This window comes from Suncus etruscus, chromosome 4 (genome assembly GCF_024139225.1).
Source record: "Suncus etruscus isolate mSunEtr1 chromosome 4, mSunEtr1.pri.cur, whole genome shotgun sequence".
Taxonomy (NCBI): domain Eukaryota; kingdom Metazoa; phylum Chordata; class Mammalia; order Eulipotyphla; family Soricidae; genus Suncus; species Suncus etruscus.
Genome location: NC_064851.1, coordinates 167,495,174 through 167,518,281, shown reverse-complemented (window position 1 = coordinate 167,518,281; position 23,108 = coordinate 167,495,174). Strand labels below are relative to the sequence as shown.

The window sequence follows — 23,108 nt, the reverse complement described above, 5'->3', positions numbered from 1 at the left end:
TGACTGTAAACTACCAATTAGTTGGTATTTTTGAACATAAGTCCACTATTACACATACTAGGTTAAGATGAATCAAATATTTTAGTAAGGAGCTGGGGAGCTAGCTTTAGGGGCTTAAGCACGAGAGAGGTCCTGATTTGATCCCTGGCATCAAACAGTCCCCAAACACTGCTAGGAGTAAACCAGAAAAATAAAAGGATCAGCAAGAGTACAGCAGCAGGTAAGGCACCTAGGTACCTTTCAAAAGGTTGACTTGGATTCAAACCCTGGTACCCTGAGCCCACCAGGAGTGATCCCTTAGCACTCAGCCAGGAAGAAGTTCTGAGCACTGCTGAGTGTGAGCCTGACACAAAAAAGTTAAGAATACACTTATGGGGCCGGAGAGATAGCATGGAGGTAAGGCGTTTGCCTTTCATGCAGGAGGTCATCGGTTCGAATCCCGGCGCCCCATATGGTCCCCTGTGCCTGCCAGGAGCAATTTCTGAGCCTGGAGCCAGGAATAACCCCTGAGCACTGCCAGGTGTGACCCAAAAACCAAAAAAAAAAAAAAAAAAAAAAAGAACACACTTATATTTGATGCAAATTGAATTTTATTAAACTTTACAATGAATGCTGTGGCATATCATTTTCCAGTGTGTGACAATTTATCGGCCAGCATCTGAATACAGGACTTCTTTTGAAAGACACGCAATGGGAACTGACAAAAGGGAGAAATTAGTTATTCACTGATATGTGGGAGGAGGGTATGATGACCAATTAATTTAGCTTCCTAAAACAGTTCAAATTTCAAATAATAATGCTCCTGGTTATAGCTATAATATGGTTACTATCTCGTCCAGCTCACATCCTGAAAAAAAAGCCATTTAGAACTATAAGGATTACCTGCCCAATTCACCCTAACATTTCTCCTGAGTAGTATCATTTAAGTTTTTTTCAAATATAAACAATCTCCCCAAGTCACAGAAGATGAGATTCTCTACAATATTGTACATGATGGTTGTTCTGTTGTGAGCAATCACTTAACTGCTAAAAATTAATGGACAACCTATGAGCTTATACCCCTGTCAGATTACTGGATAGTAAAGTGATGATTTTTAACGTCTATAGTCCACTTGTCTTTATAGATTGGTATCTAATGATTCAAATGTCCATCTCTTTTATAGAAATACACAGTGGAACACCTAATATTCAGCAAGTTATAAGTGGTTTTTGGGTAGAAATGTTATTCAAACTTACACATTAATTCCAACATCACCATGCTATGGGTTACGTAGGTTTGACTCAACTGAGTCCAAATTGTTCATTAAACACTAAGTTGCTTACAGTAGTTAAGAAAAAGCCCCATAAATTTAAATGTTTGATACAGTCATATGACAAATTTGAGAATACTTTCTAATCAAGGCCTGAACAAATGTCTGCGGTTTTTTAATAACCAAGTGTCTCAAGCTATATATAGCCGTGGGATAATTCAGTTATTAGAGTTTTTTCAAGAGTGTACAATAATCCGAGGAGATAGCAAGTAGCAAGGAAATGTATCCTAATCAAAGTGAAGCATTTTCATTATCAAGCTCATGAAACAGTCCTATGTTACCTACTTTCCATAAATGAAAACGCTTTGTAAAAAAATTATTTATACTAGAGATGCTCAATTCAACTTCATCTGTAATAATATATGTACCTTGTTTTAGAACAGTATGTAAAACCTTCCGTTCCTTCCCCTCTCCTAATAAAGGGGAAAAATCGTTTATCATATAAGAAATCCAATAATTCATCTTTTACCCAAAAAACACTGGTCAACTAATTTACTATACTTGTCAAACATTCTTTCTTATCTTTTTTTTTTTTAACTTTAAAATAACTCATGTTATTTTTACTTTAAAGTAACTTTCATTCATTCCACAAGTTAGAGGCAAAATTTTGACAGCTGCTACTTTTAAGTAGTTATCTAAATCAAGTTATTTTTTTTTATATAATGTAAGAAATTTCGCCTGGTAAATAAGATTAAAATTTCATCAAAAGTTGGAAAACAAATGTTTTATATCCAACTTGCCTTTTTCACGGTGAGATTAAATTTACAACCTAATAAAATGAGCAAGAGAACTATTAAACTGCAGTATTTAAGCAGAAAGTCTAATTTTACTTTTACATGTCATTGTTAGTTTTTTCTGAACAAAGTTGAAGATAAGCCTGAGTGCTATGACTACTCCTAAATAATACTTCATCAACCCTCAAAATAAAAGCTGACTCGAAAATCCAAGTAATACAGCTAATTAAACTTACAAGGTAAACTTGAGTTTTTCTCAAATCAATAAGGAGCTTTTATTCAGAACAATTTCATTAAGACATTTGCAGGGCAAACATGCCATCATAAATTTTATTCTGAATAACAATAAAGTGCTGAATGAGAATTACCTGAATCTTTTTTAGTACTTTTCACTTAGCTTTTAAGTTAAAAGAGCCCTTTCTGTGGCATTAGCAAAGCGATTTTTTTTTTATTTTTAAATGAAAAAAGGAAAAAGAAGTTAAATTTTAGTAAAGGAATAGAAGCACTGCAACCTTTTATGTTAACGATAGTGACAAATAACTGAGAGCAAAGTAATTCATGCAAGTTATTTTTAAAGGTAAAGCTTGAAGAAAGAAAGAACACCGTTACTGACCTTTGATATTAAGGTAGTAAATTGCGTACTAAAATGCTTTAATTATCCTAGAGGCCTAGATCTGGCTTGGCAAGCATCATGCCACTGACATGCTTCAGCTCTTTCTTTGTAACAAAAAGTGATTTGCATTCCAATTACTGAATATTTCCATGTGACTCACTAAGCTGTGTGATAAACTCTGAGGTTAAATTGAAGAGGATGCTCAACACCAAATCACTCATCAGCACAAGCAGGACAATGCTGATGCAGTATGAAAGCTGGGTCACTTTATCACAATGCTTCCTCTTACTGCATGATATTATTAAAATGACAGACCTAAATTTCAACTGGGTTAATGAGCTAGATTTGTTACCCAAATTTAGCACACAATTAATTTTGGTGGATCAGAGAGAGAAACCTCAGATGTGAGGAAAAACCAAAAAAGGCTGAGCTCAGGTCACTAGTTGACTCACATAGCTCTCTGAAAAGTCTCTCATGCTACAAAAAGAGTACTTTTATAAAATGAACTTAGTAACAACTCAACAGTGTTTTGGGTTGAAGTTGACCATCTGCTGCATAGAAAATACGCTAACATACAACAGTCAAGTTTAAGCCTGTGCATAGAGAAGATAAAGCACTTATGGTAACTGCAAATGGTTACAAGTCCATAGAGTTTGTATCATCTAGCATGGGTCAAAAGGGGGAAAAGGTTATTTTAAGTAGAAAAGGGTAGGAGGAAAGCCGAAACAGGGAGAGAAGCCTAAAGAGAACTGAAAAGCAGAATGAAACCTTCCTTTTGTATAAAATCCACAAACCAGTGAAGTATAAAGACACTGCTGAAAAATTAGTAACTGTCCCCAACACCCAAGAGCAAACAACCAGAATGGGTAAGCCTTTGGCAGACCATTTTAGAAATTTGAATGACATTACATTTCTTAGTAATTTACAAACAATATAATATATGGTACATTTATATTAAATACTGGGAAACCAATCCTGTCAATTTTATGCTTAGAATGCTAGAAAGCCAATGAGAGCACAATGATGTCAAGCTCAATGAATGCTGGTGTTATCACAACAGTGCTCATTCATGAAACAACTGTTACGAATTCGTGCTTTAACAGTGCTAAAACACAGTCAAATTATCATCTATGAAGTGAAACAAAGGTCTCTAGCTTTTCTGGGATATGCCCTTTGTAATAAATCCTATGATTCACTATGACTCGAGCAGCGAGACACTGCAATGTGGTATGATTGATGGGCTGGATCAGATTTTTAGCTATTTCCTTCTCATCCAGCAAGTCACTAGCAGTTTGCTTGTGCAAGTTTGTGGCATCAAAGTGTGCACCTGACTTAATAAGGAGATTCATGATGTCTGGATGGTTGTTGAGAGCAGCGATATGTAGGGGACTGTTGTCATCCGAGTCTCTGACATTCACATCAGCACCGCACTCGATCAGTATCGCAGTCACTTGCAGAGACGGAAATTTACAAACAGGGTACCTCCCAACACAGGTAGTATTCTTGTCCACAGCCAGATGGAGAGGGCTGAAGTCGTTTTTGCCCCTCGGATGCAGCTTAAGAAACCTGTAGATAGTCTGTTTTTTGAAGTGGTCCTGATCTAGAGTACAAGGTATTTTTTCTAACAAACATATTAAGTGCAAAATGATGGAAAGTGCCTTATTCAACTGTAATGGGTCAGCCGGACACTGGGTTTGCTTGATAGCTCGTTCTATTTCAAGGACACTTTTGCACAGGATGCCCATAAGATCATCAAATGTAACAGTGGTACCCAGCAGGCCTTTAGCCCTATCCTGTAGCATAAAAGAAAACAGTTCTGCAAAAGATAATAAGCTGCTGGCAGTCATTGGGCTTAGAGGGTCCAAATTGTTTTGCTGCATTTCCAAAGCGTATTTCCACAGGTTGATGCATCGTTTGAAATTTCCAGAGTCTGCATAGACAGCGCCTCTATATCTAATATAGTACGAGGTATCGGGATGAGAAGGACCAAGAATACGTTCTCTAATTAATAGTGCCTGCATTCTCATCTCATCGGGATCAGCAATAAGACCTTCTAGCTCTTCGGCACTGTTTACCTCCTTGGCATAATCATAAGCCATTATTAGTGTCTGTGGAACTGGTTTGCTAATTACATTAGTCCTATCACTGTACCTCATATTCATTGCCTTTTTCCAATATTTTAAAGCCCCCAGCAGATCTCTTTTTTTGTCTACAAATGTTGCTCCCAGAAGCTCTAAAGCATTGATCCGTTCAGTCTTGCTGGTTTGTGCATGGTGAGTCAGAAAATCCACAATATTTGTGTGACCAGTCACACTTGCTGAAAGAAGGGGTGTCATTCCATAACCATCCTTTTCCATCTTGGCACAATACATAAGAAGCATCTTCATGATGTCCAAACTTCCAGATTCTGCACAATCATGCAATGCAGTATTACCTTAGGGAAAGGAAAAAAAAAAGAAAAGATAACATATTTGGAAGGATCAGGATGCCATGTAATAAACTGTATAAACTTTAAACCCTAGGAAAAGCAGAAATTCCAAACTGAGCATATTTAAATTTGATTATAAAAGAGAAAGACTTCAGCACCTAAAACTCTAACACAATGACTGCAGTGATGAAAGTATTTACTAAGCAAGGCCAGAGCAATAGCACAGCGGGTAGGCATTTGCCTTGCAGGTTTGATCCCCCTCATTCTACATGGTTATCTGAGCACAAAGCCAGGAGCACCACGCAGTGTGGCCAAATGTGTGAAAATGTGAGTAAATAAATGAACAAATGCTAAATAAATGCAATGACCAAATTAGGCATGAAAATACATCTAAAGGCACTGCTTCAAGGTACTTTTAACAAGGTTTTCAAGTAAAGATTTCCTGACTAGAAACAATGGGCCAGGAAGGTGGCACTAGAGGTAAGGTGTCTGCCTTGCAAGCACTAGCGTAGGACGGACCACGGTTCGATCACCCGGTGTCCCATATGGTCCCCCAAGCCAGGGGCGATTTCTGAGCGCATAGCCAGGAGTAACCCTTGAGCGTCAAATGGGTGTGGCCCAAAAACCAAAAAAAAAAAAAAAAAAAAAAAGATTTTCTGACCAGAAACAGATAAATGAAATTAACCAGCTATTCATAGTTGTACTGAGTCACTTAAAAAATTTTTTTTTCTTTTGGTTTTCGGGTCACACCCGGCAGCGCTCAGGGGTTACTCCTGGCTCTATGCTCAGAAATCGCTCCTGGCAGGCTCGGGGGGGGGGGGGGGGGGGGGGGTGGGGGGTGGGTGGGTGGGGGTGGGTGGGGGGCGTGGGGGGGGGTGGGGGGGTGGGGGGGTGCATATGGGATGTTGGGATTTGAACCAATGACCTTCTGCATGAAAAGCAAATGCCTTACCTCCATGCTATCTCTCCGGCCCCAAGTCACTTAAATTTTTAAATGAGCAGATGAGTCCAATAATATCTAAAATTGAACTGAATCTAAAAGTATGAGAAATTAATTTGTAATCTAATTGCCAAGTGAACAAGCAATTGTTAAAATTCTTTTTTTTTTTTGTTTTTGTTTTTGTTTTTGTTTTTGGGTCACACCCAGCAGTGCTCAGGGGTTACTCCTGGCTATCTGCTCAGAAATAGCTCCTGGCAGGCACAGGGGACCATATGGGACACCGGGATTCGAACCAACCACCTTTGGTCCATGCTTGCAAGGCAAAAGCCGCTGTGCTATCTCTCCAGGCCCTAAAATTCTTTTTTTTTTTGGTTTTTGGGCCACACCCGGTGACGCTCAGGGGTTACTCCTGGCTATGTGCTCAGAAGTCACTCCTGGCTTGGGGGACCATATGGGACACCGGGGGATCGAACCGCGATTGGTCCGTCCTAGGCTAGCACAGGCAAGGCAGGCACCTTACCTCCAGCGCCACCGCCCGGCCCCTGGGCCCTAAAATTCTTGATCAAAGTACTTTTCTCAATGAGAAAAACAAGTCTAATGATATCAGAAAAATAAGTAGGTGGTTTGGTATGAACTTTAAAAGGAGACATCTGAAGTGTCCTTTTATAATGGATTATTTCCTATTGTAATTTATTTTTTAAACATTTTTTTTAGATGTACTAAATGTTCTAACACTGTCCTGTTCTTCCCACGCATAGATTAAAACTGACAAAGGCAATGGCACATTAGTAAAAGTCTGATAAAACATATTAAGTAAAGCATTATACTCACTTGAGTATTTTAGCAACCAAAATTAAAGACTAAGTAGTTTACTAATTATCAAAAAAAATTCAACCGACCGAACTCTGCTGGATCTCAGATGCCAGCACCCTTCTGCCTCTCTACTCTGCTGTCCTGCATTTTCGGCCTGATTTCACCCTTGGTGCGGCTCATCAGCCAGCCTGCCTTCCTGTGAACTTTCCGGGGAGTCTGCCTTCCCGTGAGCCTTCCGTGGAGGTGAGTCGACACGCCCAGAAAGGGAGGAGCCACTGAACTTCGCTGGATCTCAGATGCCAGCACCATTCTGCCTCTCTACTCTGCTGTCCTGCATTTTTGGCCTGATTTCATCCTGGGTGCGGCCCATCTGCCAGCCTGCCTTCCTGTGAGCCTTCCGTGGAGGTGAGTCGACACGCCCAGAAAGGGAGAAGCCAGAGGAGCACCGTTGCTCCGCTCCCCTTCGCGACGGTGCACAGCATTTAGCCAATGAATACAATCACAACACGTAGAAAAACACGCAGTACTAGTGTGACAATGGGGAAACAACATGGGCCAGTGCCAGACATAGAGAATGAAGATGGCAACTCTGATGACTTGAACATGATCAACCACCTAGTCAGTCTCTCAGATAAGGAGTTTAGAGTTGCAATATGGAACATGTTCAAAGAACTCAAACAAAGTATAGAAGAGAAAACTAAAAAGAATCAGGAGAATATGAAGATAGAAATGAGAAAACTCCAAACGGAAATTTCAGATCAAATAACAGGTCTGAGAAACTCAGTAGATGAATTGAAGAAAAACATGTTTGAGATTTCCCACAGGTTAACAGCAGCTGAGGATAGAATCAGTACACTGGAAGATGAGATACATAACAATTACATACAGCAGAAGAAATTGGAAAAAAGCCTCAAAGCAAATGATCAAACAATGGAAAAATTACTCAAAGAATGGGAACAGATGAAAATAGAAGTCTATGATAAGCTCAACAGAAACAACTTAAGAATCATTGGAGTCCCAGAGACTCAGGAAGAAAATCTCCGGGAAGAATCAACAGTCAAGAACATCCTTAAAGAGAAACTACCAGAGATAATGAATACATGTGATCAAATCCTGCATGCCCGAAGAGTGCCAACTAAAAGAGACCCCAGAAAAAACACCCCAAGACACATCCTAGTCACAATGACGAATCCCATAGATAGAGACAGAATTCTGAAAGCAGCAAGATCGAAAAGAGAAATTACATTTAAGGGAACATCCTTGAGATTTACTGCAGACCTGTCACCAGAAACACTCAAGACCAGAAGGCAGTGGTGGGACATAGTGACAAAACTCAATGAAATAAATGCTTCGCCTAGAATACTGCACCCAGCAAAACTCACTTTCAGGTTTGAAGGAACAATACATAGTTTCACAGACAAACAACAGCTCAAAAACTTCACAGACTCAAAACCATTCTTAAAAGAAAAACTGAATGGCATACTTTAAGACAAGGCTTACCAACAGACACACCAAACTTTAATATAAAGATGGCACTAACTCCCAGGACAATTCTTTCTCTCAATGTCAATGGACTAAATGCACCAGTTAAGAGACACAGAGTGGCTAAATGGATCAAAAAACTCAATCCAACCTTCTGCTGCCTACAAGAAACGCACCTGAATAGTCAGAACAAACATAGACTCAAAATAAAAGGCTGGAGGAAAATCATCCAAGCAAACAACACCCAAAAAAAAGCAGGAGTGGCCATATTAATATCAGATGATGCAAACTTTATACTTAGGAAAGTTGTAAGGGACAAAGATGGACATTTTGTATTAATCAAGGGATATGTACAGCAGGAAGAAATCACCCTCCTAAACATATATGCACCGAATGAGGGGCCAGCAAAATATTTAATACAACTGTTGACAAATCTGAAAAATAATATCAATAACAACACAATAATTGTGGGAGACCTCAACACGGCATTGTCAACACTAGACAGGTCAACCAGACTGAAACCCAACAAGAATATACTAGACCTGAGGAGAGAAATGGAAGTAAGAGGCCTAGTAGATATATACAGGACACTCCACCCCCAGAAGCCTGGATACACATTTTTCTCTAATGTACATGGGACATTCTCTAGGATAGACTACATGTTAGCACACAAAACATATCTCCATAATATCAAGAGGATAGAAATTTTGCAGGCTGCCTTTGCTGACCACAAAGCCCTGAAATTATATATAAACTACAAAGGGACACAGAAGAAAAATTTTAACACCTGGAAGTTAAATAGCCTCATACTGAATAATCAGTGGGTCCGAGATGAAATCAGAGGAAATCAAAACCTTCCTGAAAACAAATGACAATGGAGACACAATTTATCAGAACCTATGGGACACAGCAAAAGCAGTACTGAGAGGAAAATTTATAGCTTTGCAAGCACACATCAGGAAAGAAGAAGGGGCATACCTGAATAGCTTAATGACGCAGCTCATAGAATTAGAAAGTGCTCAACAAAAGGATCCAAAAATAGGGAGGCAGAAGGAAATAACAAAGCTGAGAGCAGAAATCAATGAAGTGGAAACCAGAAAAACCATCCAAAAGATCAACGAAAGCAGAAGTTGGTTCTTTGAAAAAATAAACAAGATTGATAGACCACTGGCAAAACTAACAAAGAAAGAAAGAGAGAGAAACTTGATAACTCGTATTAGGAATGAAAAAGGAGAGATCACTACTGATATGGTAGAGATTCAAAGGGTAATCAGAAACTACTCTGAGAAACTCTATGCCACTAAAAATGAAAACCTGGAAGAAATGGATAAATTTTTGGAATCTTATAATCTTCCACGATTGAATGAAGAGGATGTAGCATATCTAAACACACCCATTACTATTGAGGAAATTAAGAAAGTAATCAAATGTCTGCCCAAAAACAAAAGCCCAGGCCCAGATGGATTTACTAATGAATTCTTTCAAACCTTTCAAGAGGAACTACTACCACTCCTGGCAAGACTCTTTCATGAAATTGAAAAAACAGGAAAACTTCCAAATAGCTTTTATGAAGCCAACATTACCTTGATACCTAAACCAGACAGAGATGCTACGAAAAAAGAAAATTACAGACCAATATCGCTGATGAATGCAGATGCAAAGATCTTCAACAAAATCCTGGCAAATAGGATTCAATGCCTCATTAAGAAGATCATCCACTACGATCAAGTAGGTTTCATTCCAGGAATGCAAGGCTGGTTTAACATCCGTAAATCTATCAACATAATACACAACATCAACAGCAAGAAAAATAAAAATCACATGATCATATCAATCGACGCAGAGAAAGCATTTGACAACGTCCAACACCCATTCTTGATCAAAACTCTCAGCAAGATGGGAATGGAGGGAACCTTTCTCAATATAGTTAAGGCCATCTACCACAAGCCAGAGGCAAATATTGTCCTCAATGGAGAAAAACTGAAAGCCTTTCCTCTAAATTCTGGCACAAGACAAGGCTGTCCTCTCTCACCACTCCTATTCAACATAGCACTGGAAGTACTCGCTATAGCGATTAGGCAAGAAAAGGATATCAAGGGAATCCAGATAGGAAAGGAAGAAGTCAAGCTCTCACTGTTTGCAGATGACATGATACTCTACTTAGAAAACCCCAAAGACTCTATCAAAAAGCTTCTAGAAACAATAGACTCATATAGCAAGGTGGCAGGCTACAAAATTAACACACAAAAATCAATGGCCTTCCTATACACCAATACTAATAAGGAAGAAATGGACATTAAGAAAACAACTCCATTCACTATAGTGTCACACAAACTCAAATATCTTGGAATCAACTTGACTAAAAATGTGAAGGACCTATACAAGGAAAACTATAAAACTCTGCTCCAAGAAATAAGAGAGGACACGCGGAAATGGAAGCATATACCCTGCTCATGGATTGGCAGGATTAACATCATTAAAATGGCAATACTCCCCAAAGCACTGTACAGATTTAATGCGATCCCCCTAAAGATACCCATGACATTCTTCAAAGAAGTGGACCAGGCACTTTTGAAATTTATTTGGAACAATAAACACCCTCGAATAGCTAAAGCAATCATTGGGAAAAAGAATATGGGAGGAATTACTTTCCCCAACTTTAAACTTTACTACAAAGCAATAGTTATCAAAACAGCATGGTATTGGAATAAAGACAGGCCCTCAGATCAGTGGAATAAGCTTGAATACTCAGAGAATGTTCCCCAGACATACAATCATCTAATTTTTGATAAAGGAGCAAAAAATCCTAAATGGAACAAAGAAAGCCTCTTCAACAAGTGGTGTTGGCAAAACTGGGTAGCCACTTGCAAAAAATTGAACTTAGACCCCCAGCTAACATCATGTACGAAGGTAAAATCCAAATGGATTAAAGACCTCGATATCAGCCCCAAAACCATAAGATATATAGAACAATACGTAGGTAAAACACTCCAGGACATTGAGGCTAAAGGCATCTTCAAGGAAGAAACTGCACTCTCCAAGCAAGTGAAAGCAGAAATTAACAGATGGGAATATATTAAGCTGAGAAGCTTCTGCACCTCAAAGGAAATAGTGCCCAAGATACAAGAGCCACCCACTGAGTGGGAGAAACTATTCACCCAATACCCATCAGATAAGGGGCTAATCTCCAAAATATACAAGGCACTGACAGAACTTTACAAGAAAAAAACATCTAATCCCATCAAAAAATGGGGAGAAGAAATGAACAGACACTTTGACAAAGAAGAAATACACATGGCCAAAAGACACATGAAAAAGTGCTCCACATCACTAATCATCAGGGAGATGCAAATCAAAACAACGATGAGATACCACCTCACACCACAGAGAATGGCACACATCACAAAGAATGAGAATAAACAGTGTTGGCGGGGATGTGGGGAGAAAGGAACTCTTATCCACTGCTGGTGGGAATGCCGTCTAGTTCAACCTTTATGGAAAGCGATATGGAGATTCCTCCAAAAATTGGAAATCGAGCTCCCATACGATCCAGCTATACCACTCCTAGGAATATACCGTAGGAACACAAAAATACAATACAAAAACCCCTTCCTTACACCTATATTCATTGCAGCACTCTTTACCATAGCAAGACTCTGGAAACAACCAAGATGCCCTTCAACAGACGAATGGCTAAAGAAACTGTGGTACATATACACAATGGAATATTATGCAGCTGTCAGGAGAGATGAAGTCATGAAATTTTCCTATACATGGATGTACACGGAATCTATTATGCTGAGTGAAATAAGTCAGAGAGAGAGAGAAAAACGCAGAATGGTCTCACACATTTATGGGTTTTAAGAAAAATGAAAGACATTCTTGCAATAATAACTTTCAGACACAAAAGAGAAAAGAGCTGGAAGTTCCAGCTCACCTCAGGAAGCTCATCACAAAGAGTGATGAGTTTAGTTGGATAAATAACTACATTTTGAACTGTCCTAATAATGAGAATGTATGAGGGAAATTGAGAACCTGTTTAGAGTACAGGCGGGGGTCGGGTGGGGAGGAGGGAGACTTGGGACATTGGTGATGGGAATGTTGCACTGGTGATGGGTGGTGTTAAAAAAAAAAAAAAAAACAAAAAAAAAAACAAAAAAAAAATTCAACCTATGGCATTCTGACATTTATATTTGTTGTTATGTTTGTTGTGTGAGTCATTTCAGGCATGTGCATAGAAGAGTCACTGCACTTAGAAAGACCTGTGTATAGAAGGGTCCTGTGTGGGCATCTGGAACTCCAGTGGTGAACAGTTCCAAGTGAAAAAACTTCCCCTAAATGACAACGGTGTTTCAATGTGCCTTCAGTGTACAAACAATACAGTTTATAATGAAGACCTATTTTCCCTTGGAATTCTGGGATATGTGCTCAACAAAGAGTGCTTCCATGTGGCAAGCCCCTAATTAAAAAAAGATATATATATATCTTAGGTGCAGAGTCTCCAATGGGTTTCCCTGTGTAGAACCATTTCACACATGTATTTATGTTACTATGGCGAAAAGAAGAGAGCAAAAATAAAAAGAGCTGGGCATAAATTCCTGCAGACCAAATGTGTGCCTTCCTCCCTTGTGATCCAGCTGCATGTCCTATTACATCACTGCCATAAATGTTAGCTGTGAGTATAATTATACAGTGAGTCACCCTCTAAGGAAGCATGGGAGTGGCCTTGGAGACCCCTGACTTAGCGTAAGCCCTGGAAAGCAGCTTAAACCTAAAAACTTGACATAACTAATGTGCTTTGCAACTAACAGCCAAAAAAGTGAAAGTAGGGGCTGGAGAGATAGCACAGTGGTAGGACACTTGGCCAACCTAGAATGGACCCGGGTTCAATCCCAGGTATCCCATATGGTTCCCGGAACCTGCCAAGAGCAGTAGGGCATTTGCCTTGCACCAGGCCGACCCGGGACAAACCTGCATCCCATATGGTCCCCCAAGCCTGCCAGGAATGATTTCCGAGTGCAGAGCCAGGAGTAATACCTGAGCGCCACCAGGTGTGGCCTAAAAACCAAAAACCAAAAAAAAAAAAAAGTGAAAGTAATCATATACTAGGACTTTAATTTCTTCATGAACTTGTTTTGTTTAGTCTCTAATGCTGTCTATGAGAGCTATTTAATTAACGTGGGCTATATTTATTCTGACCCAAGATATTTCAATGATTTACAATGGAATGTTGTCTGACTCAACATTTTAATACTGTATAAGATATTCAAACCCTGGGAGTTTAGAACTGAACACAAATGTTCATTCGTTCAAAGTAATTTAAACATTCCTACCTTATATCTTTTATTTGTTTTGTTTTGTTTTTGGGTCACACCCAGCAATGCTCAGGGGTTATTCCTGGCTCTACACTCAGAAATTGCTCCTGGCAGGCTCAGGTGACCCCCCCACCAAAAAAAAAAAAAAAAAAAAAAAAACACAAATACATGGAGAGGGAGATTTTAGCATACTAAGACTTAGGCTATTTTTTCACTGCCTTTACATGTTTGGCTCATGTTTGCTTCACACACAAAATAATGGACAGAAATCAGGGCAAAAAACACATACATAGGGGGCCGGAGAGATAGCATGGAGGTAGGGTGTTTGCCTTGCATGCAGAAGGATGGTGGTTCGAATCCCGGCATGCCATATGGTCCCCAGAGCCCGCCAGGAGTGATTTCTGAGCGTAGAGCCAGGTGTAACCCCTGAGCGCTACCTGATATGACCTAAAAACCAAAAAAAACCACATACATAAAATAAAAATTTAAAAACAGAAAAGGGTGGGCCGGTGAGGTGGCGCTGGAGGTAAGGTGTCTGCCTTGCAAGTGCTAGCCAAGGAAGGACCACGGTTCGATCCCCCAGCGTCCCGTATGGTCCCCCCAAGCCAGGGGCAATTTCTGAGCGCTTAGCCAGGAGTAACCCCTGAGCATCAAACGAGTGTGGCCTGAAAAACCAAAAAAAAAAAGGGGGGGGGGCAGAGAGATAGCATGGAGGTAGGACATTTGCCTTGCATGCAGAAGGCTGGTGGTTCAAACCCCAGCATCCCATATGGTCCCCCGAGCCTGCCAGGAGTAATCCCTGGGCGCCACCGGGTGTGAATCAGAAACCAGAAAAAGAAAAAAAAAAAAACAATAGAAAACTGGGGCCAGAGTGGTGTCACAAGCAGTAAGGCATCTGTCTGCCTTGCTCACGCTAGCCTAGGACAGACTGCAGTTCAATCCCCAGCGTCCCATATGGTCCCCAAGCCAGGAGTGATTTCTGAACGCATAGACAGGAGTAACCCCTGAGCCTGACTGGGTGTGGCTGAAAAACAAACAAAAAAAAAAACAAAAAAAAGTGATAGAAAAGGCCAATCGAAGTTTAGATAATACCTATTAGACAGACTTTAAAATAAAATGCTTAGCATAGTCAAAAGGATTAAGAAATGACTGAGAATTAGGTTTAAAAAATAAAAATGGGGGCCGGAGAGATAGCACAGCGGCGTTTGCCTTGCAAGCTGCCGATCCAGGACCTAAGGTGATTGGCTTGAATCCCCGCGTCCCATAGGGTCCCCCGTGCCTGCCAGGAGCGATTTCTAAGCATAGAGCCAGCAGTGACCCCTGAGGTGCCACTGGGTGTGGCCCAAAAACCAAAAATAAATAGATAAATAAATAAAAATGACCAAAAAGGGGGGAAAATTTGGTGGGTGGCTTTAAAGGCAGGTTACACGTAGTTTCATGTAGTTAAACGAAAGAACTGATAAACTAAGAATAAAAACACAGGACGGTGCACAAAGGAAAGCACGATGAAATAAAGCAAAACTAGGAGAGGCTGTAAAATAAACTATTCTCATCTCAAGTTCCAGGAACTAAAGTCCAGAGAAAATAGAGCGAACCAACTATAAAAGGTAGACAATGATGAAAAGGGAAATACCTACTATCAAAACATTTTTAAATTTTCCTAATTTCAACAATTGTCCCTTGTAATTCTGTAGAGAAGATAAATGTAATGTATGGAAAAGAAGAGTACAGGAGTAATGTCCATTATTTGATGTAGCCCCCATACAAACAAAACTTTCATGTTTTCTTCTAAGGAAAAAATGCCAAAAAAATCTCTGAGATAAAGAGATAGCACAGCAGACAGCCCGTGCCTTGTATGCAGTTGACCTATGTTCAATTCTTGACCTGCCTGAAGTCAGCCCTGTGTGTAATCAGCAGTAAGTCCTGGCACCGTGGGGTGTGGCCCAAAAATAAAATGAAGCAAAACAATGAGTAGTGCAAGATGTGAACTTTGGGCTATAGTTACCAATACGAACTCTAATTTCAAAGACACGGTCAAGACACACGGCATAAGAGGCACCGACCCTGCCAAGGCATCTTACGCAAGTCTCCCATCATCTATCTCTGTGATACACTTGTGTTTAGTTGGTTGGTTGGTTTGGGGGCCACATCGGGCTGCACTTAGGGATTACTCCTGGCTCTGTGCTCAGAAATTACTCCTGGCAGGCTCAGGGGACCATATGGGGTATTGGAGATTGAACCCGGGTTGGCTGCATGCGAGGCAAACACCCGACCTGCTTTGCTATTTCTCCAGCCCTCTAATAGGCTAATCTTCACCTTTTAGACTTGCCCTTGAAACTGTTTAAAGAGAACTTTTGGAGTATGTATGTCAGTCTGTCATTCTGAGAAAGCCTGATGAATAACTGTAACAGTCACCCTGGAAGTACCTACATTGCATCCACTATCAGATATTATATAATACCTCCACGTATACATTACTGCTTGGCAGATCATTTTCATATCTGCACAGATTCTTTATACATCAAAAAGCAACTTACTCAAATGTTAAAGCTAATGTGCATGTCTGACTTTTTCTTTTTTTGTGGATTTTGGGTCACACCCAGCGGATTATCAACAAGAAAGAGGGGGCCTGAAACGTTTCTGAGGACCAAGTAAGTTGATTTTTTCCCCCTTGTTGTTATTTTGGTTTGGGGCCACACACAGTGGCAAGCAGGTATTACTCCTAGCTCAGCACTCAGAAATCACTCCTAGAGGGCTCAGGGTACCATATGGGACGCCAGGTATCAGACCCAGATCAGTAGCATGCAGGCAAGCATGCATATATCGCTCTAAACCCCCAAAACAAAGGCTTTTATAAAAGTACAAGTTTAAGCGCTGGGGCAATAGTACAGTGGTACGGTGTTTGCCTTGCCCATGTTCAACCCAGGATGGACGTGGGCTCGATCTCCAGCATCCCAAAAGGACCCCCAAGTCATTCAGGGGCGATTTCTGAGTGCAGACCCAGGAGTGGCCCTTAAGTGCCACTGATTAATGAATCAATGAGTCAAAAAATATTTTAAACTTTAATTTTAGAGATAAAGTTCACCAAAGTGTGGTTTTCATGTTTTTGGAAAATGTTGTGTTCGCCAAAGTGAATATTATAATTCAGTATTTTAATTGTGATTATTAAAATTAGAATTTTGGAAGATGTCTATTTAGGGGCTGGACCAGTAACACAGAGGGTAAGGCATTTATTTGCCTTGCAAGCGGCATACCCAGGTTCATTCCCCACTATCCCATATCCCTGAACCTACCAGGAGTGATTTCTGAGTGCAAAGAGCCAAGAGTAATGCCGGAGCATCACTGGATGTGGCAAGAAGAGAAGAGGGGAAAGAAGGAAAGAGGCGAGGAGAGGAGAGGAGAGGAGAGGGGAGGGGAGGGAATGGGACGGGGAAGGAAGGGAAGGGAGGAGGGAAGAAAGAAAGGCCTATTTATGTTCCAGCTCCAGATTTAGTGTCTACAACTTACTCTACAAAAACCCTCTACTAATCTATTTACTCTCTGTAACTTTTTGCTATCAGTTTCAATAGAATATTAAATTACTCTTGAATGAAATTAAAGTTAAACTGGAATTAGTATGTTATGACTAGTTTGTATTAAGTTACACAACAAAAACATTTAATTTTTCGAGATCATTGATTTTATAATAAGTTTCGTTGCATTAAAAAATGTGCTAAATCGGGCCGGATAGAATGGAGGTGGGGCATTTGTCTCGAATACAGAAGGATGGTGGGTTCAAATCCTGGCGTCCCATATGGTCCCCCGAGCCTGCCAGGGGCGGATTTCTGAGCGTACAGCCAGGAGTAACCCCTGAGCACTGCTGGGTGTGAACCAAAAACCAAAACCAAAAAAAAAAAAAAAGGTGCTAAATTAGGGGAAGACACAGTGGTGCAAGTGGTAGGGCATTTGCCTTGCACGCAGCTAGCCTAGGATGGACCACGGTTCAGTTCGATCCCCCAAGCCAGGAGCAATTTGAGCGCAGAGCCAGGAGTAAACCCTGAGTATCACCAGGTGTGGACCAAAACCAACCAACCAACCAACCAACCAACCAACCAACCAACCAACCAAAAAAAGTGCTAAATTCTATTAGAGATTCAATGCATACATTTTCCCTGGGCTAAGTACCTTTTTCCACCCCCTTCGGTTTTGGGGCCACAACTGGTGGCGCTTGGGTTAATCCTGGCTCTGTGCTCAGAAATCCTTCCTGGATGGCTTGGGGGGGACCATCTGGGATGCCAGGGATTAAACCCAGGTCCATCCTGGGCTGAACATGTGCAAGGCAAACGCCATACCACTGTACTTAGCTCAGGCTAAATACTTTTTAAAAACAGTTCAAAAGTGGTGCCGAAGTAATAGCACATCAGTAAGGCGTTTGCCTTGCATGCAACCAACACAGGATGGACTGAGGTTCAAATCCCAGCATCGCATATGGTCCCCCAATTTCTGAGCACAGAGACAGGAGTAACCCCTGAGCTGGGCGCCACAGGGTGTGGGCCCGGAGGGACAGCACAGCAGTGTTTGCCTTGCAAGCAGCCGATCCAGGACCTAAGGTGGTTGGTTTGAATCCCGGTGTCCCATATCCTGGGTGCCTGCCAGGAGCTATTTCTGAGCAGACAGCCAGGAGTAACCCCCTGAGCACCGCCGGGTGTGGCCCAAAAACCAAAAAAAAAAAAAAAAAAGTACAATGACAGCACTTTATCTTGTATCTCAACCTCAAAATGTCTTGTTTTTGTACATCAGAATGAGAAAGACGGTGTTGACTCTCCATATGCTCAGCAATCACACAAATGAAATTTTGAGAAGTAAGTTTGGGAAGTGCTCTCACAACTAAAGTAGCACTCACCCTTCCCTGCTGACCAGCACCTGTCCTGCATCACCTCCAGATCCCCACAGATCAGCACTTACAGTCAAGGCAGCAGCCAGGGGGGTCACCCTTTCTAAGACAGAGGAACAACTGTGGTTGAAAACTGTATGAGTTAAGTCATTTAGACTCTTGTCTTCTGAAGTGCCCGTCCAAGTTGCTGTTAATTTTAAGAGTACCTGCAATTTCGGGCCGGAGAGAGAGCATGGAGGTGTGACGTTTGCCTTGCATGCAGAAGGACGGTGTTTCGAATCCAGGCATCCCATAGGGTCCCCCGAGCCTACCAGGAGTGATTTTCTGAGCGTAGAGCCAAGAGAGTAACCCCTTAGTGCTGCCGGGTGTAACCCAAAAACCAAAAACCAAAAAAAAAAGAATACCTGCAATTTTGTAATACTAGTAAGCACATAGAAAAAAAAAAAAAATAAGAATTCATGCTCAACTATAGAAAAGCAAATCCAGGGCCCGGAGAGATAGCACAGCGGCGTTTGCCTTGCAAGCAGCCGATCCAGGACCAAAGGTGGTTGGTTCGAATCCCGGTGTCCCATATGGTCCCCCGTGCCTGCCAGGAGCTATTTCTGAGCAGACAGCCAGGAGTAACCTCTGAGCAATGCCGGGTGTGGCCCCAAAACCAAAAAAAAAAAAACCAAAAAAAAAAAAAAAAAAAGAAAAGCAAATCCAAAACATGCCTCCATTTTGAGTAAAATTAAATTGACTCTAGTGTCTTCAGCTTGTCAAGCTCAACGTTTGGGGCATGAATATATAAAAAAATAAATTAACTGTCTACAAATGCACTGTTTTCAATCACCCACTTAAACCAGTGTTTATTAAATGGTGATACTGGTGGGTGCTGCTGGAACAACGGAAACTGAGGGGGCAGAAGTCGTGGCCTAAAGCTCAGCTGGGATGCATGTCAGTGGCACTTGCTATTATTAGAAACTGTAAGTTGGGAACCTCCGCTTAAATCATACAGGAACTTCAAGCAGCATATGAATGTAACGTATGTTTGTGTCTGTCGGGGGTGTGTATATGACTGTCTATATAAATCAATTTGGGGCCAATTGCTTAGTCACCGGGGATTAGAACTGTGAGTTTCTGAGTCACACAACAACAGATACAATCAACTTGTTTTGTTTTGTTTTGTTTTGCAGTGACACCAGACAGTGATCATGGATTACTCCTGGCTCTGTGCTCAGTGATACTCCTTGTGGGGTTTGAGAAACCCTATGTATGGGTTGCCAGGGATGGAAACTGAGACAGTGTGCAGGGTAAGCACACTTTCCACTGTTCTATAAATCCTCCAAAATTTAAAACGATGCCATTTAAACGGATCTGACTTCCTAAAGTTATCAGAGTTCAAACAGAGAGAGAGAGAGAGAGAGAGAGAGAGAGAGACAGAGAGACAGAGAGACAGAGAGAGAGAGAGAGACAGTGCGAGAGAGACAGAGACAGAGAGATAGAGAGTGAGAGAGAGACAGAGAGAGAGAGAGAGAGAGAGAGAGAGAGAGACAGAGACAGAGAGAGAGAGCTGCTTCTCCAAATCTAAGGTACAAAATCAACAGAGGATTTCAGAAAATTGCAGATTCCAATCCAATTGATTTGGGGAGGATCCTAGTGATGCCTATCTACCGGTCCTTGTTACTTAGAGCAACAAGGAGAAGAAAGCCTTATTTTCCTGTTTACTATATGTCATATGGCAAACATCTAATAGCTACACCAAACCAAATTAACCATTTGGGTGTGTTTTTTTTTAGGGGGGGGGGGTTGGTTTTTGGATCACAACTGGTGATGCTCAGGGTTTACTTCTGGTTCGATACTAAGTAAGAATCACTCCCGGCAATTCTCAAGGGGCCAAACAGAATGCTGGGGTTGGAACCAGAGGCAACAGTATACAAGGCAAGCACTCTACTGTAACAACTGCCGTGCCTCACTCAGGAAAGCCCTTGTTAAGCGATACCGGTACAAAACTTCACATTCCTGTTACCCTTACACTATAGCAGGGACTGGAATGACAGATAGTGCAGTTGGTGGGGTGTTTATCTTGCATGTAGCCAATCCAAGTTCAACCCCTGACACCCTAGAAGATCTCTGGAACCAGCCAAGAGTGATCCTTGAGTGCAGAGTCAAAGCCCAGACTACCACTAGTATAGTCCCAAAAGAAAATTATTTTGAAATACTTTAACAGGCAAGTGCCAGAAAGACAGTACAATGAGGAGGGCATTTGCCGTACACTCAGCTGACCTGAGTTTGAGCCCCTGTATCCCAGGACACCCAAGCACCACCATGGAGTGATCAGTGAGCACAGAATAAATAAGCCTTGAGAACAGCTGAGTATGGCCCAAAAAAGAAAACAAAAGACTGTAGCAGACATGGAGTTTTACGATTAGTTTACAGCGTGTCACACAGACATAAAACTTCCTGTCTAAAATAATAAATAGGGCTGGAGCGATTACAAAGCGGTAGGGTGTTTGTGTTGCATGCAGCCAACCTGGGACAGGCCCAGGTTCGATCCCTGGCATCCCATATGGTGCCCCGAGCCTGCCAGGCGCGATTTCTGAGCACAGAGGCAGGAGTAACCCCTGAGCACCACCAGGTATGGCCCAAAAACAGAAAAGCAAACAAAGCAACAACAAAAACAAAACAATAAAGAATCTCACTCATGTGTAGGGAATAGGAGAGAAAAGCAAGGAACAGATAAAAGCAAACACCTTCAAGTTAGAATGGCAGAATCCTGAGATGGAGGGATGAGGGGGATCTAATAGGGTAGGTAGGGGGTAGAGCAATACTTGTCCTTTGATTGTGGCTGTAGGAGAAAGGGTATAATCTGAAGAGGTACAAAGCTGCGCCTTAACACAGAGAATCATGTGAAGCAATGTTACCTGAGCATTTGTTTTCCCAGAAAGTGCCTGTCTGTGACATAAAGGCTATAGGTAACGATTTCCACGTTTAAGTCAAGAAAGGAAAAATATGAATCAAAACCACAGTAAGCCATCATTTCACAGCCACGAAGATGACTGTGTTCCAAGTAAGGGTGGGGTGGGGAGGAGCCCCCAAAGGCTGGTCCCAGTACGGGAGAAGTGGAACCGTGCGTCCTACAGCGCTGACGGGAATGCCAAATGGTGCGGACACTTTGGAAAAGCAGCTCGGCATTCCTGGAAAGTTAAACATAGCGACTGTGTGACCCGGCCGTTCCAGCCGTCGGCAGACACCACCCCGGAGCAAGGGAAGCACACGTCAACAGAAGAGGCTGTAGCACTCAGGACCCAGATTCCCAGAGTCAGGAAGGGTGGCCAAACACACAGTGAATCGTTGAGCAGGGAGGGACTGCCATGCCCAGCACACAGAGGAGCGTGTATGCGTGCGTCCAGGGAGCAGGGAGCGCAGGGCCAGGACCAAGCCCTGAGCAACGAAAAGGAGGAGGAAGCGGTGCGTTTCCAAGGCACCCCTGTCCTGCCGTGCGGAGGCTGGGGTTGACCCTGGGCGCTGTATTTATGGACCTTTGTAGGCAAGGCCAGGGAAAGCGGCTCTCGTCTTGGCCCAGGTGGGCTTCGAGGAGGCGCGAGCGGAGCGGATCGTGAGGGCGAGAGGGGCGAGAGAGACAGACAGAGACACAGAGACAGCCGGGCTCACCCTTGACGCTCTTGCGGTTGACGTCGGCGCCGCGCTCGAGCAGGAAGCGCGCGATGTCCTTGTGGCCCTTGTAGCAGGCGATCATGAGGCAGGTGTGGCCGTGGCGGTTGGACACCTCGAGGTCGGCGCGGTGCTCCACCAGGCAGCGCACCACGTCCAGGTGGCCGTCGAAGCAGGCGGCGCGCAGCGGCGTGGAGTTGGTGAGCGTCGTGCTGTTGACGGCCGCGCCGTGCGCCAGCAGCGCGCGCACCACGCGCAGGTGGCCGGCGGCCGCGGCGGCCCAGAGCGGCGGCGCGCCCTCGATGGTCTCGCCGTCGAAGCGCACGGCGCCGCCCGCCTCCACGGCCGCGCCGCGCTCCAGCAGCAGCTCCACGGCCGCCAGGTGCCCGTGCCGCGCGGCCGCCAGCAGCGGCGTGGCGCCCTGCGTCCGCGCGCCCGTCAGCGCCGCCACCTCGGCCCGCGAGCGCCGGCCCAGCAGCTGCCCGAGCAGCCGCCGCTTGCCGTCGCGCGCCGCCTGGAACACGGCCGTCTGCAGGTCCATGGCCGCCGGCGCCGGGGGGACGGCGGGGACCGACGCGTCGGCCGAGGCCGCGGCCAGGGCGGGCTCCGCGGCGGGCTCCGGGGCCGCGCGCCCGGACGGGCCGGCCCGCATCCGAGCCGAGCCGAGCCGAGCGGCCGAGGCGACGGACGCGGACACGGACGCGGGGACGGACACGGACAAGGGAAGGCGGCGGCGAGGCTCCGGGGCTCCGCGGCTCCGCGGCTCAGCCCGCCCTCGGGCGCGGGCGCTCCTCCTCGGCCACCAGCCCGCGCGGTCTCCGCGCGCGCACGCCGGACCGAGCCGCAGCCGCCGCCGCCGCCGGAGCCGGAGCCGGAGCCGAGGCCCGGGCCCGGGCCGCCTCGCAGTGCCGACGCGGCGGCGCCGCCGCCATTGGCCGGCGCCGGG

General features: G+C 43.4%; 1 protein-coding gene across 1 annotated transcript; it reads right to left on the bottom strand.

The window, feature by feature from the left end:
• Positions 1–567: 567 nt before the first annotated feature.
• On the bottom strand, positions 568–22,703 carry FEM1C (fem-1 homolog C). Its single transcript, XM_049771452.1, has 2 exons — positions 22,163–22,703; positions 568–5,091 (listed from the first exon to the last, which is right to left on the bottom strand). Exons 1-2 carry the CDS (start codon positions 22,701–22,703, stop codon positions 3,782–3,784), a joined length of 1,851 nt encoding a protein of 616 aa, XP_049627409.1. The 3' UTR covers positions 568–3,781.
• Between the last annotated feature and the right edge of the window lie 405 nt (positions 22,704–23,108).

Coding starts and splice junctions, on each gene's coding strand:
- FEM1C (XM_049771452.1), bottom strand. CDS start 22,703: ATGGACCTGCAGACGGCCGTGTTCCAGGCGGCGCGCGACGGCAAGCGG. Junction 5,092..22,162: donor CAACCGCAAGAGCGTCAAGG/GTGAGCCCGGCT, acceptor CCTTTCCCTAAG/GTAATACTGCATTGCATGAT.